Here is a 12,301-nt window from a genome sequence, read left to right as displayed (position 1 = left end):
AAAAATGAGCAAAAATAAAATAATCTACCAAGCGTGAAAAGCTACCACAAATCAGCATCATAAATAAATGAAACCCAAAACGAACAGAAATTACAATAAATAACCGAGTCAAACTCAAAGCAAGCAGAAATTGACATAAGTTGGGCGCAAAACCCCTATACCTTCCCCAGGCCAGAATAAAATTTGCACTTTCAATTAATTTACTTAATTTACAATTGTATTAATTTTTAATTAATTACTGTTCGTTTTATTTTGACATAGTCTTTTCAGGGAAAAATAAAATAACACTTTAAATCTTTTCGTTTCTTAAGACTTAATAGTTTGGCATGTTATTTGTATGCTGGAGAAAATGTTCAGCAATTTTTAACAACATACACCCTTTTAAAAATCTGGACACAAATAGTACTGTTTAATTTAGTTTCATACCTCCTCTAATCGACCTGAAATGGAAAAATTGATACCATTCGCAAGAAAATCTGTTTACTTTCTTTTATAGATTGGATACACTTACGCTATTTTGATTTGGTTAAATTTTAAGAGCAGAAGTAGCCCCAAAAGTTTGAACATAATACCCTCAGTAGTTCTTGGGATACTGCTGAGATGCCTTATTGGGAATTAGCTTTATCACAGTGCATTTTTATTTAATCTTAAGGCAACATTTATTTTTTAACATATTGGGCAAATGGGAGGGTGGGTGTGGGAGTGGAAGGGGGATTAGTTGCCCTCCAATCACTTTCGAGTATTAAAAAAGGCATCAGCCCTCTCTATTTTCAATTGAATGAGCCCTTTTCGAAGTTCGCACGGTAACTCCTTCGATACGAAATGCCCTGGTCTAAACAACTACAACAACAAATAATACATTATACCCACTTCGATCTTTACTCTAAAAATGTCAAGCTTTCCAATTACCATCGACTATTAAAAAGGGCACTAGGCCTTTCAATTTCCAATCGAATAAGCCCTTTTGGAAACGACAAGACTTTCTATAAACACCTTATATGCCCCCAGGGCATAAATTACAACCCTTACCCTAAGGTCTGTTAGGGTGGCTGTCATCCTCTTAGACCGAATTTACAGAACTTTCGACTACGTTAAACAAAATGGCTATCTAAAAATTTTGATTGGATGTGTTTGGGGAAATGATGGGCGTGAGAGGGGCGGTAGTCGCTCTCCAATCACTTTCAACTGTTGAAAATGGCCCTAGCCCTTTCAATTTCCAATCAAATGAGCTCTTTTGAAGTTTCTACGACAAAACTTTCAATAAAAATCCTATATGCCCCCAGGTCATTACTTACAACCCTTGCCCTGAGTGCTGGGGGGGGGGTGTCATTCTCAAAGACCTAATTTCCAGAACTTTCTACTACGTTGAACAAAATGGCTATTTGAAAATTTTGATTGGATGTGTTTGGAGGAATAGTGGGAATGTGAGGGGGGATAGTTACCCTCCAATCACTTTCGACTATTACAAAGGGCACTAGCCCTCTCAATTTCCAACTGAATGAGTCCCTTTTGAAGTTTTACGACAACTCTATCTATAAAAACCTTATATTCCCCCAGGGCAAACTTTCAACCTTTACTCTTGGGGCTCTGGGGGGTTTGTCATCCTTATATACATAAATTTCCAGAACTTTCGACTACTTTGAACAAAATGACTATCTCTAAACTTTGGTTGAATTTTTTGGGGGAAATGGCGGGCGTAAGAGGGGGGTTAATTACTCTCCACTCACTTTCGACTATTAAAAAAAGCAATTTCAATTTCCAATCACCTGAGTCCAATATAAAAACTTTCTCTATAAACTTTATATGCCCCCCCCCCAGGGCATAACTTACAACCCTTGCACTGAGGGCTCTGAGGGGGTTATCATCCTAAAAGACCTAATTTCAAGAACGTCCTACTAAGTTGAACAACATGGATATATAATAATTTTTATTGGACGTGTTTGGAAAAAGGCGGGCGTGAGAAGGTTGTTAGTCGCTCTCCAATCACTTTCAACTATTAAAAAAGGCACTACCCCTTTCAATTTCCAATTGAATGAGCCCTTTTGAAATTTCTACGCATTAAATAAAAACCTTATATGCCCCCAGGGCAGAACTTACAACCCTTGCCTTGAGAGCTGTGCGGGGGGGGGGGGGGGGTTGTCATCCTTAAACTTTCAACTACGTTGAATAAAATGGCTATCTAAAATACTGATTAGATGTGTTTGGGGAAAAGATGGGCGTGAGAGGGGGGTTAGTTGCCCTTAAATCACTTTCGACTATTAAAAAGGGCACTAACCCTTTGAATTTCCAATCGAATGAGCCCTTTTTCAATTTTTTACGACAAAGATTTCAATAAAAACCTTCTATGCCCCCTGGGCCTAACTTATAACCCTAGCTTTGAAGACTGTGGGGGGAGCGTCCTGCTCAAAGGTATAATTTCCTAAACTTTGAAATGCGTGGAACAAAATAGCTATCTCAAAATCTTTATTGGATGTGTTTGGAGAAATGGTGGGCGTGGAGGGGGTGTTACTAGCTTTCCAATCACTTTCGACTATTAAAAAGGGCACTAGCCATTTCAATTTCCAATCGAATGAGCCCTTTTTGAAGTTTCTACGACAACGCGTTATATGAAAACCTTATATGCCCCCTGGGCTTAATTTACAACCCTTGCCCTGAGGGCTTTAGGGGGGTTGTCATCCTCAAAGACCTAATTTCCAGAACTTAAAACTACGTTGAATAAAATGGCTATCTCAAAGTTTTAATTAGATGTGTTTGGGGAAAAGGTTGGCGTGAGAGGCGGGTTAGTTGCCCTCCATTCACTTACGACTATTAAAAAGGGCACTAGCCCTTTGAATTTACAATCGAATGAGCCTTTTTTTAAGTTTCTACGACAACGCTTTCAATAAAAACATTATATACCCCCAGGACATAATTTACAGCCCTTTCCCTAAGGGCTGTGGGGGACTCTCCTCCTCAAAAACACAACTTTTGTTTTGGAATAAACTACGCTGAACAAAATGGCTATCTCAAAATTTTGGTTGAATGTGTTTCGGGAAATGGTGGGCGTGAAAGAGGTGTTAGTCGCCTTCCAATCACTTTCGACTATTAAAAAGGCCACAAGCCACTCCAATTTCTAATTGAATGAGCCCTTTTCGAAGTTTCTACGACAACTTCTTCGATATGAAGTGCCCTGCTCTAAAGGAAAAATGAATAGATAATACATTGTGCCAACATCGTTCTTATATGCCCCAGGACATAACTTAAAAATCTTGCCCTTTGGGTTTAGGGGTAGTGTCCTCCTCTTTACTTGGTCCCCGTTTCTTGTCTCGTTCTCGAGTGTCCCCGTTCTTTACTTAGGCAGCGCGATCGCGCTGCCTACGATTTTTTTACTACCTATGATTTATACAACGACTTTCTATATAAACCTTATATGCCCCCAGGGCATAACTTACAACCCTTGCACTGAGGGCTCTGAGTGAATTATCATCCTAAAAGACCTAATTTCTAGAACGTTCAACACGTTGAACAAAATGGATATCTCAAAATTTTGATTGGATGTGTTTTTGAAAATGGTGGGCTCGAGAGGGGTGTTGGGTCGCTACCCAATCACTTTCAACTATTAAAATGGGTACTAGCCCTTTCAATTTCCAATTGAATGAGCCCTTTTGAAGTTTTTACGACAACGCTTTCAATAAAAACTTTATTGGCTCCCAGGGCGTAACTTACAACCCTTGCCCTGAGGGCTGTGGGGGAGGGGTTGTCATCCTTAAAGACCTAATTTCCAAAACTTTCAACTACGTTGAATAAAATGGCTGTCTAAAAATTTTGATTGGATGTGTTTGGGTAAAAGGTGGGCGAAAGAGGGGGGTTAGTTGCCCTCAAATCCCTTTCCACTATTAAAAAGGGCACTAGCCCTTTGAATTTCAAATCGAACGAGCCCTTTTTTAAGCTTCTACGATAAAGATTTCAGTAAAACTCTTATATGCCACCAGGACATAACTTACAACCCTTGCCCCGAGGGTTGTGGGGGAGTATCCTCAAAAACATATTTTCTATCTGGAAATCAACTATGCTGAACAAAATGGCTATCTCAAAATTTTGATTGGATGTGTTTGGGGGAATGATGGGTGTGGGAGGGGGGTAGTTACCCTGCAATCACTTTCGACTATTAAAAAGGACCCTAGCCCTTTGAATTTCCAATTGAATGAGCCTTTTTGAAGTTTCTACGACAACGCCTTCTACAAAAACCTTATATGCCCCAAGGGCATAACTTACAACCCTTGCCTTGAAGGCTGTGGGGGAGTGTCCTCCTCAAAACATAATTTCTATCTGGAAATCAACTATGCTGAAAAAAATTGCTATCTCAAAATTTTAATTGGATTTGTGTTATGCGAAATGATGGGCGTGGAAGGGATGTTAATTGCTTTCTATTCACATTTGATGCCCCTCCAATTTCCAATTTAATCGGCCCTTTTCGAAGTTTCTACGACAACTTCTTCGATAAGAAGTGCCCTGCTCTAAAGGAAAAAAATAATAAGTTATATATTGTGCCAACATCATTCTTATATGCCCTCAGGGCATAACTTAAAACCCTTACCCTGACAGTTGTGAGGGAGTGTCCTCCTCTTTACTTAGTCCCGTTTCTTGTCTCGTTCTCGAGTGTCCCCGTTCTTTACTTAGGCAGCGCGATCGCCCTGCCTATGATTTATTGGGGGAAATGATGGTTGTGGGGTGGGGGGGGGGCTAGTTGCCCTCCCATCACTTTCGACTATTGAAAAGGGCATTAGCCCTTTGAATTTCCAATCGAATGCGGCTTTTTTTAAGTTTCTACGACAACGCCTTCTATAAAAACATTATATGCCCCCAGGGCATATCTTACAACCCTTTACCTGAGGGATGTGGGGGAGTTTTCTCCTCAAAAATGTAATTTCTATCTGGAAATTAACTACGCTGAACAAAATGGCTATCTCAAAATTTTGATCGGATGTATTTCGGGAATTGGTGGGTGTGGAAGGGGTGTTAGTTGCCTTCCAATCACTTTCGACTATTAAAAAGGGCATAAGCCACTCCAATTTCCAATTGAATGAGCCCTTTTCGAAGTTTCTACGACAACTTGTTCAATAAGAAGTGCCCTGCTCTAAAGGGACAAAATAATAAGTTATATATTGTGCCAACATCGTTTTTATATGCCCTCAGGGCATAACTTAAAACCCTTGCCCTGACGGTTGTGAGGGAGTGTCCCCCTCTTTACTTAGTCCCCGTTTCTTATCTCGCTCTCGAGTGTCCCCGTTCTTTACTTAGGCAGCGCGATCGCGCTGCCTATGATTTACATAACGACTTACTATATAAACCTTATATGCCCCCAGGGCATAACTTAAAACCCTTGCTCTGAGGGCTCTGAGGGAATTATCATCCTAAAAGACCTAATTTCCCGAACGTTCAACTACGTTGAACAAAATCGATATCTCAAAATTGTGATTGGATGTGTTTTGGAAAATGGTGGGCGTGAGAGGTTTGTTAGTCGCTATCCAATCACTTTCAAGTATTAAAAAAGGCTCTAGCCCTTTCAATTTCCAATTGAATGAGCCCTTTGAAGTTTCTACGACAACGCTTTCAATAAAAAACTTTATATGCTCCCATGTTATAGGTTACAATCCTTGCCCTGAGGGCTGTGGGGGAGGGGTTGCCATCCTTAAAGACCTAATTGCGAAGACTTTCAACTACGTTGAGTAAAAAGGCTATCTAAAAATGTTGATTGTATGTGTTTGGGGAAAAGGTGGGCGTGAGAGGGGGGTTAGTTGCCCTCAAATCACTTTCGATTATTAAAAAGGGTACAAGCCCTTTCAATTTCAAATCGAAGAGCCCTTTTTCAAGTTTCTACGACAAAGATTTCAATAAAAACCTTATATGCCCCCGGGGCATAACTTATAGCCCTTGCCCTGAAGACTGTGGGGGGAGTGTTCTGCTCAAAGGTATAATTTCCTGAACTTTGAACGTCTTGGGACAAATTGGCTATCTCAAAATTTTTGTTGGATGTGTTTGGGGAAATGGTGGGCGTGGTAGGGGTGTTAGTTGCCTTCCAATCACTTTTGACTATTAAAAAGGGCACTAGCCATTTTAATTTCCAATCGAATGAGCGCTTTTTGAAGTTTCTACGACAACACGTTCTATAAAAACCTTATATGCCCCCAGGGCATAACTTTCAACCCTTGCCCCGAGGGTTGTCGGGGAGTGTCCTCTTCATTCGTATTTTCCATCTTGAAATCAACTGCGCTGAACAAAATGGCTACCCCAATATTTTGATTGGATGTGTTTGGGGGAATGATGGGTGGGGGGGGGGGGCTAGTTGCCCTTCAATCACTTTCAACTATTAGAAAGGGCACTAGCCCTTTGAATTTCCAATCGAATGAGCCTTTTTTGAAGTTTTTACGACAACGCCTTCTATAAAAACCTTATATGCCCCCAAGGCATAACTTACAACCCTTGCCCTGAAGGCTGTGGGGGAGCGTCCTCCTCAAAAATATAATTTATATCTGGAAATCAACAACGCTTAACATAATGGCTATCTCAAAATTTTGATTGGATGTGTTTCGGGAAATGGTGGGCGTTGAAGGGGTGTTAGTTGCCTTCCAATCACTTGCGACTATTAAAAAGGGCACAAGCCACTCCAATTTTCAATGGAATGAGCCCTTTTTGAAGTTTCTACGACAACTTCTTCGATACGAAGTGCCCTGCTCTATAGGAAAAAAAAAATAATAAGTTATATATTGTGCAAACATCATTCTTCTATGCCCTCAGGGCATAACTTAAAACCCTTGTCTCGAGGGTTTTGGGGGAGTGTCCTCCTCAAAAGCATATTTTCTATCTGGAAATCAACTACGCTGAACAAAATGGCTATCTCAAAATTATGATTGGATGTGTTTGGGGAAATGATGGGTGTGGGGGGGTGCTAGTTTCCCTCCTATCACTTTAGACTATGAAAAAGGGCACTAGCCACTCCAATTTCCAATCGAATGAGCCCTTTTCGAAGTTTCTACGACAACTCCTTCGATACGAAGTGCCCGGGCATTAAGAAGGAAAAATAAATAATACATTGTGCCCACATCGTTCTTTACTTAGTCAGCACTGTCGCGCTGCCTGTGATATTAATGGTAAAAGTTTATTGCGAAAACAAATCGATTGAAATTTTTGAAAGAGCCCAAAACCCAACGCAAATGATGTCGGATTCAAATGACAACATCACCATTTGAATTGTCATGGCCTAAAACATTCTATAACTGAATCACAGTCTTCAGCAACGGCCCCATCTTCAACAACAGTGAAACTCCCTTTTTTGCCTTGGAAGCAGTGACGTGTTTCTTTTCTTTGTTCTTTTTTTTGTGGGGGCACTGAAACATCGTAGACAGATGTCGTGGCTTCATTGATGGCTTCAATTCATCGTTATGGCTTCAAATGAAATTTCTGTATCTGTGGAATTTTTTAATTATCAGAAAAAATATTAAATAAAATATCGGTACAGATTTTGACAAAAACTGCATGTGATGATGTAACACACTTATAATTTGACAAGATTATATAATAGACGTATCTTTTGAACTGTCGCTTCTCTAGGGTATGATGTCATATTCTTCTTCTTCTTCATACTTTTCTGCCTGATTTCCTGCGGTTCGTTTTAGGTTATGAATAAAAGCGAGTATCCAGAAATATATTCCGGAAGAATCCGGAAGCTTAAAACTAATGGGTTGTTAAACCCTACTGCTTAGATGCTGCTTTGGTAGTAAGTTATCTCTCCCTTTAAAAAAAACATGTTGTCACTTATATATAATTCCCCTCCCCCTTGATAACAATATTACTACTTACTTACATAAGTCCCATACATCCTCATGGGACGTCTTGGAGCCACTCCTTCGAGAATCTGATGAACTAGGGCTTGATATGCTGTTCTGTCAAGTGCAGTTCGGGATAGTTGGGCAATGCGTTGTCGGTCAAAGTTTTCGATCCATCTTTTGCGCGGTCTCCCCCGTCGTCGAAATCCTTCAGTTGTCCCTTCAAGCGCGATCTTGGGCAGGCACTCGGGATTCATTCGCTTTACATGACCGAACCAGCGCAGCTGCTGTTTTTGGATTTTGTTCAGGATAGTGTCTTGCGACTTCAGCCTTCTTCGGACTCCTTTGTTTGTGACATGGTCAGTATACCTGATCTTGGCTATCCGGTGGAGACATCTCATTTCGAACGCAAGGAGGTTGCACTCGTTTTCAGCTTTTAATTTCCAGGTTTCACACCCATACAGAGCAATGGGTATGATCAGACTGTTGAATAGATGCACTTTCAGATGCTTCGAAAGGTGGCTAGATTTGCTGTCTTTGATAGTCTTTTGAAGCTAGAGCTGGCAAGACCGAGGCGGCGTTTAATGTCGACAGTGTGGTAGTTGTCAGCCGCCAGAAGACTGCCGAGGTAAAGGAATTTATCTGCTGTTTTTACTTGTTCACCGTCTCTATTACTATCGTGGGGAGGTTTGTTATCTTCTGTCGTGATGTGACAATATAAAAATATTGTCGGTGATCTGTTACTCTTAAAAAGGACAAACTTGGACCTTATATAAGGTTTTCTTTCTGAGCTCTAATTAGCATGGACTTGTATTCTTAAAAATGGTAGAATGTGTCCATCTTTGTTATTTAGCAAACTTGTTGATACAGTCAAAATTTTACAGCCTCAGCTTTCTTCCTCAAACGTGCCTCTGAATCCTGCCTCAACTGCCTCTACAACGGTGCCTTCCGCAAGTTCTGTTACTACAAGCAATGCCCAACCTTCAGAAGATAACCTCGAACGGAGGCCATCCTGGAGACTGAGAGTCGATGATTCTAAAAATAAGGTAAAATTTTGTTTGTTATATTCAGTTACTTTAAAATGGACAATCTGTTCCATTTCTTAACTACTTGTTTAATTTCCACCTAAAGTTTCCTAACTGGACTTATTTCAAAATCATTTACCAGAAAAATGACTGTTTTTCCCGAAGTAAATTTAGCTTATTTAGGATTTGGAAATCCAGAATTTTTTTTATTTATCTAGAAATCTAGAAACTAACATTTTCTTGATAAGTAATCTTAGATTATTTTGCATCGTATTAAAAGAATAAAAGCATGTTAAAAAAAAGCGCAATAAAAACTTATAAACTTCTTTTTTATAGTCTGTCATAACCTTTTCAGGGATACAAACGTAATTGCGAAGTTAGTTGAACTACCGAATAAGTGAAAATATTAACTATTTTGAAAGGTGTTTCAGAACACTGTAAGCTTACGTTTCTCAATAGTTTAGATATATTTAAAACATACAAAAAGCAATGCCGTATCCAAGGGGAGGGTGGGTTCAGGGTTTGCCCCTCCCCCCACGAAATCTTTGTCCAACTTGTAAAAAAATTTTAAAAATGCATATAAAATTTTTTATGCGCTTTTTAAAGTGTTTTTTTTTTTTAACTCTTCTTCGAAGACATACCCTCCCCCCCCCCTCTCCGAACAAAAATCCTGGGTTGGCTCTTAAAGACGGCAATATTAACATTTTCGCAGTTTATTGCAAGCTGAAGATTCCTGTCGTAATCAATAAGATGTTCGAGGAAATCTTACAACGAAAGGCCGTATCAAGGAAGAGGGGCTTCAGGGTTTGCCCTCTTCCGCCCCCCGAAATTTTAGTCCGACTCATAAAAAACATATTAAAAATGTATGTAAACGAATTTTGATGCGATTAAAAGAAGTTTGTAACCCACCCCCCAGAGAGGAATATAATGATAGCGGTATCATCATAGAATAAAATAAAAGAATGCATTTATATCCTTACCAACAAAAAAGATTGAGTTGACGGGGGGGGGTGTCTTATGCGTCGTTCTTCTCCTTTTTTTCCAGGAGAAGGAGGCAAGTGTTACCAGAACTTTGGTTTTATTGACGTTTAAATGAAAATACGGGTTTTATGAAATGCCCCCCCCCCTCTTGAACCCCCTACCAGGCTGTCGAGAAGCAAAAAAAAAAGATCAAGGAGGGTATCATAGTGATCAGATTGCCGTAGTTCAGTTTTAAATTAGTATAGTAAAGACAAAAGCTATCGAAACAAAGAAGAACAAATTGTCGGTAGTAAAATAATGTGTAAATGCTGAAGTGATGAAAGCTATTAAGAAAAAGGTTAAGAGATATGCGAGGCTGTATCAAATAACCCATAGAGAGTATCTAGAGAGTATAAATAACCCATAGACAGTATAAGAGAGTATAAATAACCCATAGAGAGTATCTAGAGAGTATAAGAGAGTATAAATAACCCATAGAGAGTAACCCATAAAGTATCTAGATTCTTGTCCTACAGGGGCTTAAACTACGGTATTAAGAGTTTTAAGCATACTGAAAACTACAATTTCTAAAACCTTCTCTCTGACCTTCCCCAGTAAAGGTTCGAGGTCGAATTGCCCCCTCCTCAACACACTGAATTTCTATCTTGACCCCCAAATTATTCCCAGGATTAATTTTTACTTTAGAGGTGAGAAATGGGAACTTCCTGGGAGGGTGTAAATAGGCAGGTTTTAAATAGATTGGGATGGATGAGGAGCGTGCGTAGATGTGTTGGCCTCAGGTGGCTTGGTGCTGCGGTGAGTTGTTTGTAGTAGTAGCAGCAGTAGTTTTCATTATTTAAGCAAAGAAAAAAGAGAGAGAATCTACTCTAGTATAGTTTCTGATTATCAATTTTATTATCAGTCTTATACAAATTTTTACCGTCTCCTACATCTTCAATTTTAAGTGTACTATTGTTTTTAAACTTTATTTGTTTACCAATTCAATTCAATAGGTTTATTTACAAAGACAAAAAGTAATTGGCACATAATACAAAATACTCAGTCCATTTCTGGACGCCGAGAACCACAATCAACATCATTTCAACATAATACGCGGAGTGGTCACCCCTCTTGCTCCCAGACATAACTCTACCTCTCATTAATCCAAAAAACAAATGACCATTACGTTACTGCTCCTTTCCCCAGGGGAAGCCACCCTGAATTACAAATTCAGCCCTTCGGGACTTGTGATGGTAATTTAAAAGTAAATATCTTATTTCTTATCTTGCCAATTTCTTTGGTTTTTATGTACGATTTGTTTTTGTAAGACATTATTTCTGGAGAGACAAATAGTCTCCCCTTTTTAAGACCTGGTTGGGTTCAAAAGCACTCGTCTGAAATTCGAAAAAGTAATCAGAATGAAAATTTATGTTCCACCTGATTGGGTCTTCTGTGTGAAAATTTAAGCCAGTTGACTAAAATATAAGCTTTTGACCAAAAATAAAAGAACTTCATTCAGGGTTTCCGAATCCAGGGTTTCCGTTCTGGGGGGGGGGGTGTTACAAATGTACTAGTACAGATGTACTAAATAAACAGAAATTTCGGGGACGAGACCTAAAACCGGGTAACAAGCCCCCACCTCTCCCGGATACAGCCATGACTTTAAGGATTGTCATGCGCAGGCTAGTTAAGGTTAGCGGAGCAATATTTTGGTCAGCTTAATTCTAAGGAAAGACCTAGGGAATTGTTATAAACATATGTAGATAACGTTTAGCGTCCTTAACCTTTGCGTATGCAAGGATTATTATTGTTTAGTAGTTGGAATATATGACATAAATAGGGATCATTCAGTGGGAGTTAATTTAGATGGTTTTGTACCGAACGCATCCACGCTGATCTCGATCTGTGGTATGGTAGGGCCAAATAGCTTAAGACGGAGTTCGGAGTATATAACAACTACAGGGGTGATTGAACGTGTCCAACGCTCTCGCTTCTTCTTTCTTGAGCGACTGCTTCTCGCAACCGTATAGTGTTTCAGGCAAAGTTCGAACGGATGCTTTGTGGACTCAGGCTTCGGTTTTGTTGAAATTTCACGTCTCGCCTAGGGGCTTTTTAGACTGGTGAAGGCCCCCCACGCCTTTAATATGCGGGCAGAAATATATTTTTCACCTCCACCAACTGGTATTACGATAAACACAAGGTATTTGAGTTCCTCGACATTTCAGTCCAAGGGGAGTAATTGCCCTCTAAGCACTTTCGGCCTCTGAATATGCCCCTGGAACTTTGGATTTCCCATTGAATGGGGACCCCTTCTTTATTTTGTTCTTCTTCTACTCATTTTGGCTATTATAGAGACGCTTCCACACAGCCTTATCACCGGAATCAAATTTCGGGTCCTTCGGCGGGTTGCTGCAGCTGAGATGGAACTTTGCGTTCTGTATTACCTAGCAGAGATCTATCCCACTGCGCCATGACAGGGCAGACCCCTTCCAAATTCCTACCATTATTTAT

General features: G+C 39.8%; 2 protein-coding genes across 2 annotated transcripts in view; both read right to left on the bottom strand.

Moving 5' to 3' along the window:
- Positions 1-12,301, bottom strand: part of LOC148939138 (uncharacterized) — a 303,986-nt gene that overhangs the window by 102,911 nt on the left and 188,774 nt on the right. The gene's annotated exons all lie outside the window — the stretch shown is intronic.
- Positions 1-12,301, bottom strand: part of LOC148939139 (uncharacterized) — a 258,930-nt gene that overhangs the window by 93,542 nt on the left and 153,087 nt on the right. Inside the window, exon 14 of the mRNA XM_089107216.1 lies at positions 7,844-8,288. Coding sequence (XP_088963342.1) covers positions 7,844-8,288 — 445 coding nt within the window. The remainder of the gene's footprint in view (positions 1-7,843; positions 8,289-12,301) is intronic.

Source organism: Artemia sp. Qi Xiang Cuo, chromosome 21 (assembly GCF_049724085.1).
Source record: "Artemia sp. Qi Xiang Cuo chromosome 21, ASM4972408v1, whole genome shotgun sequence".
In the NCBI taxonomy this organism is placed as follows: domain Eukaryota; kingdom Metazoa; phylum Arthropoda; class Branchiopoda; order Anostraca; family Artemiidae; genus Artemia; species Artemia sp. Qi Xiang Cuo.
This window is presented reverse-complemented; position numbering and strand designations above follow the sequence as displayed.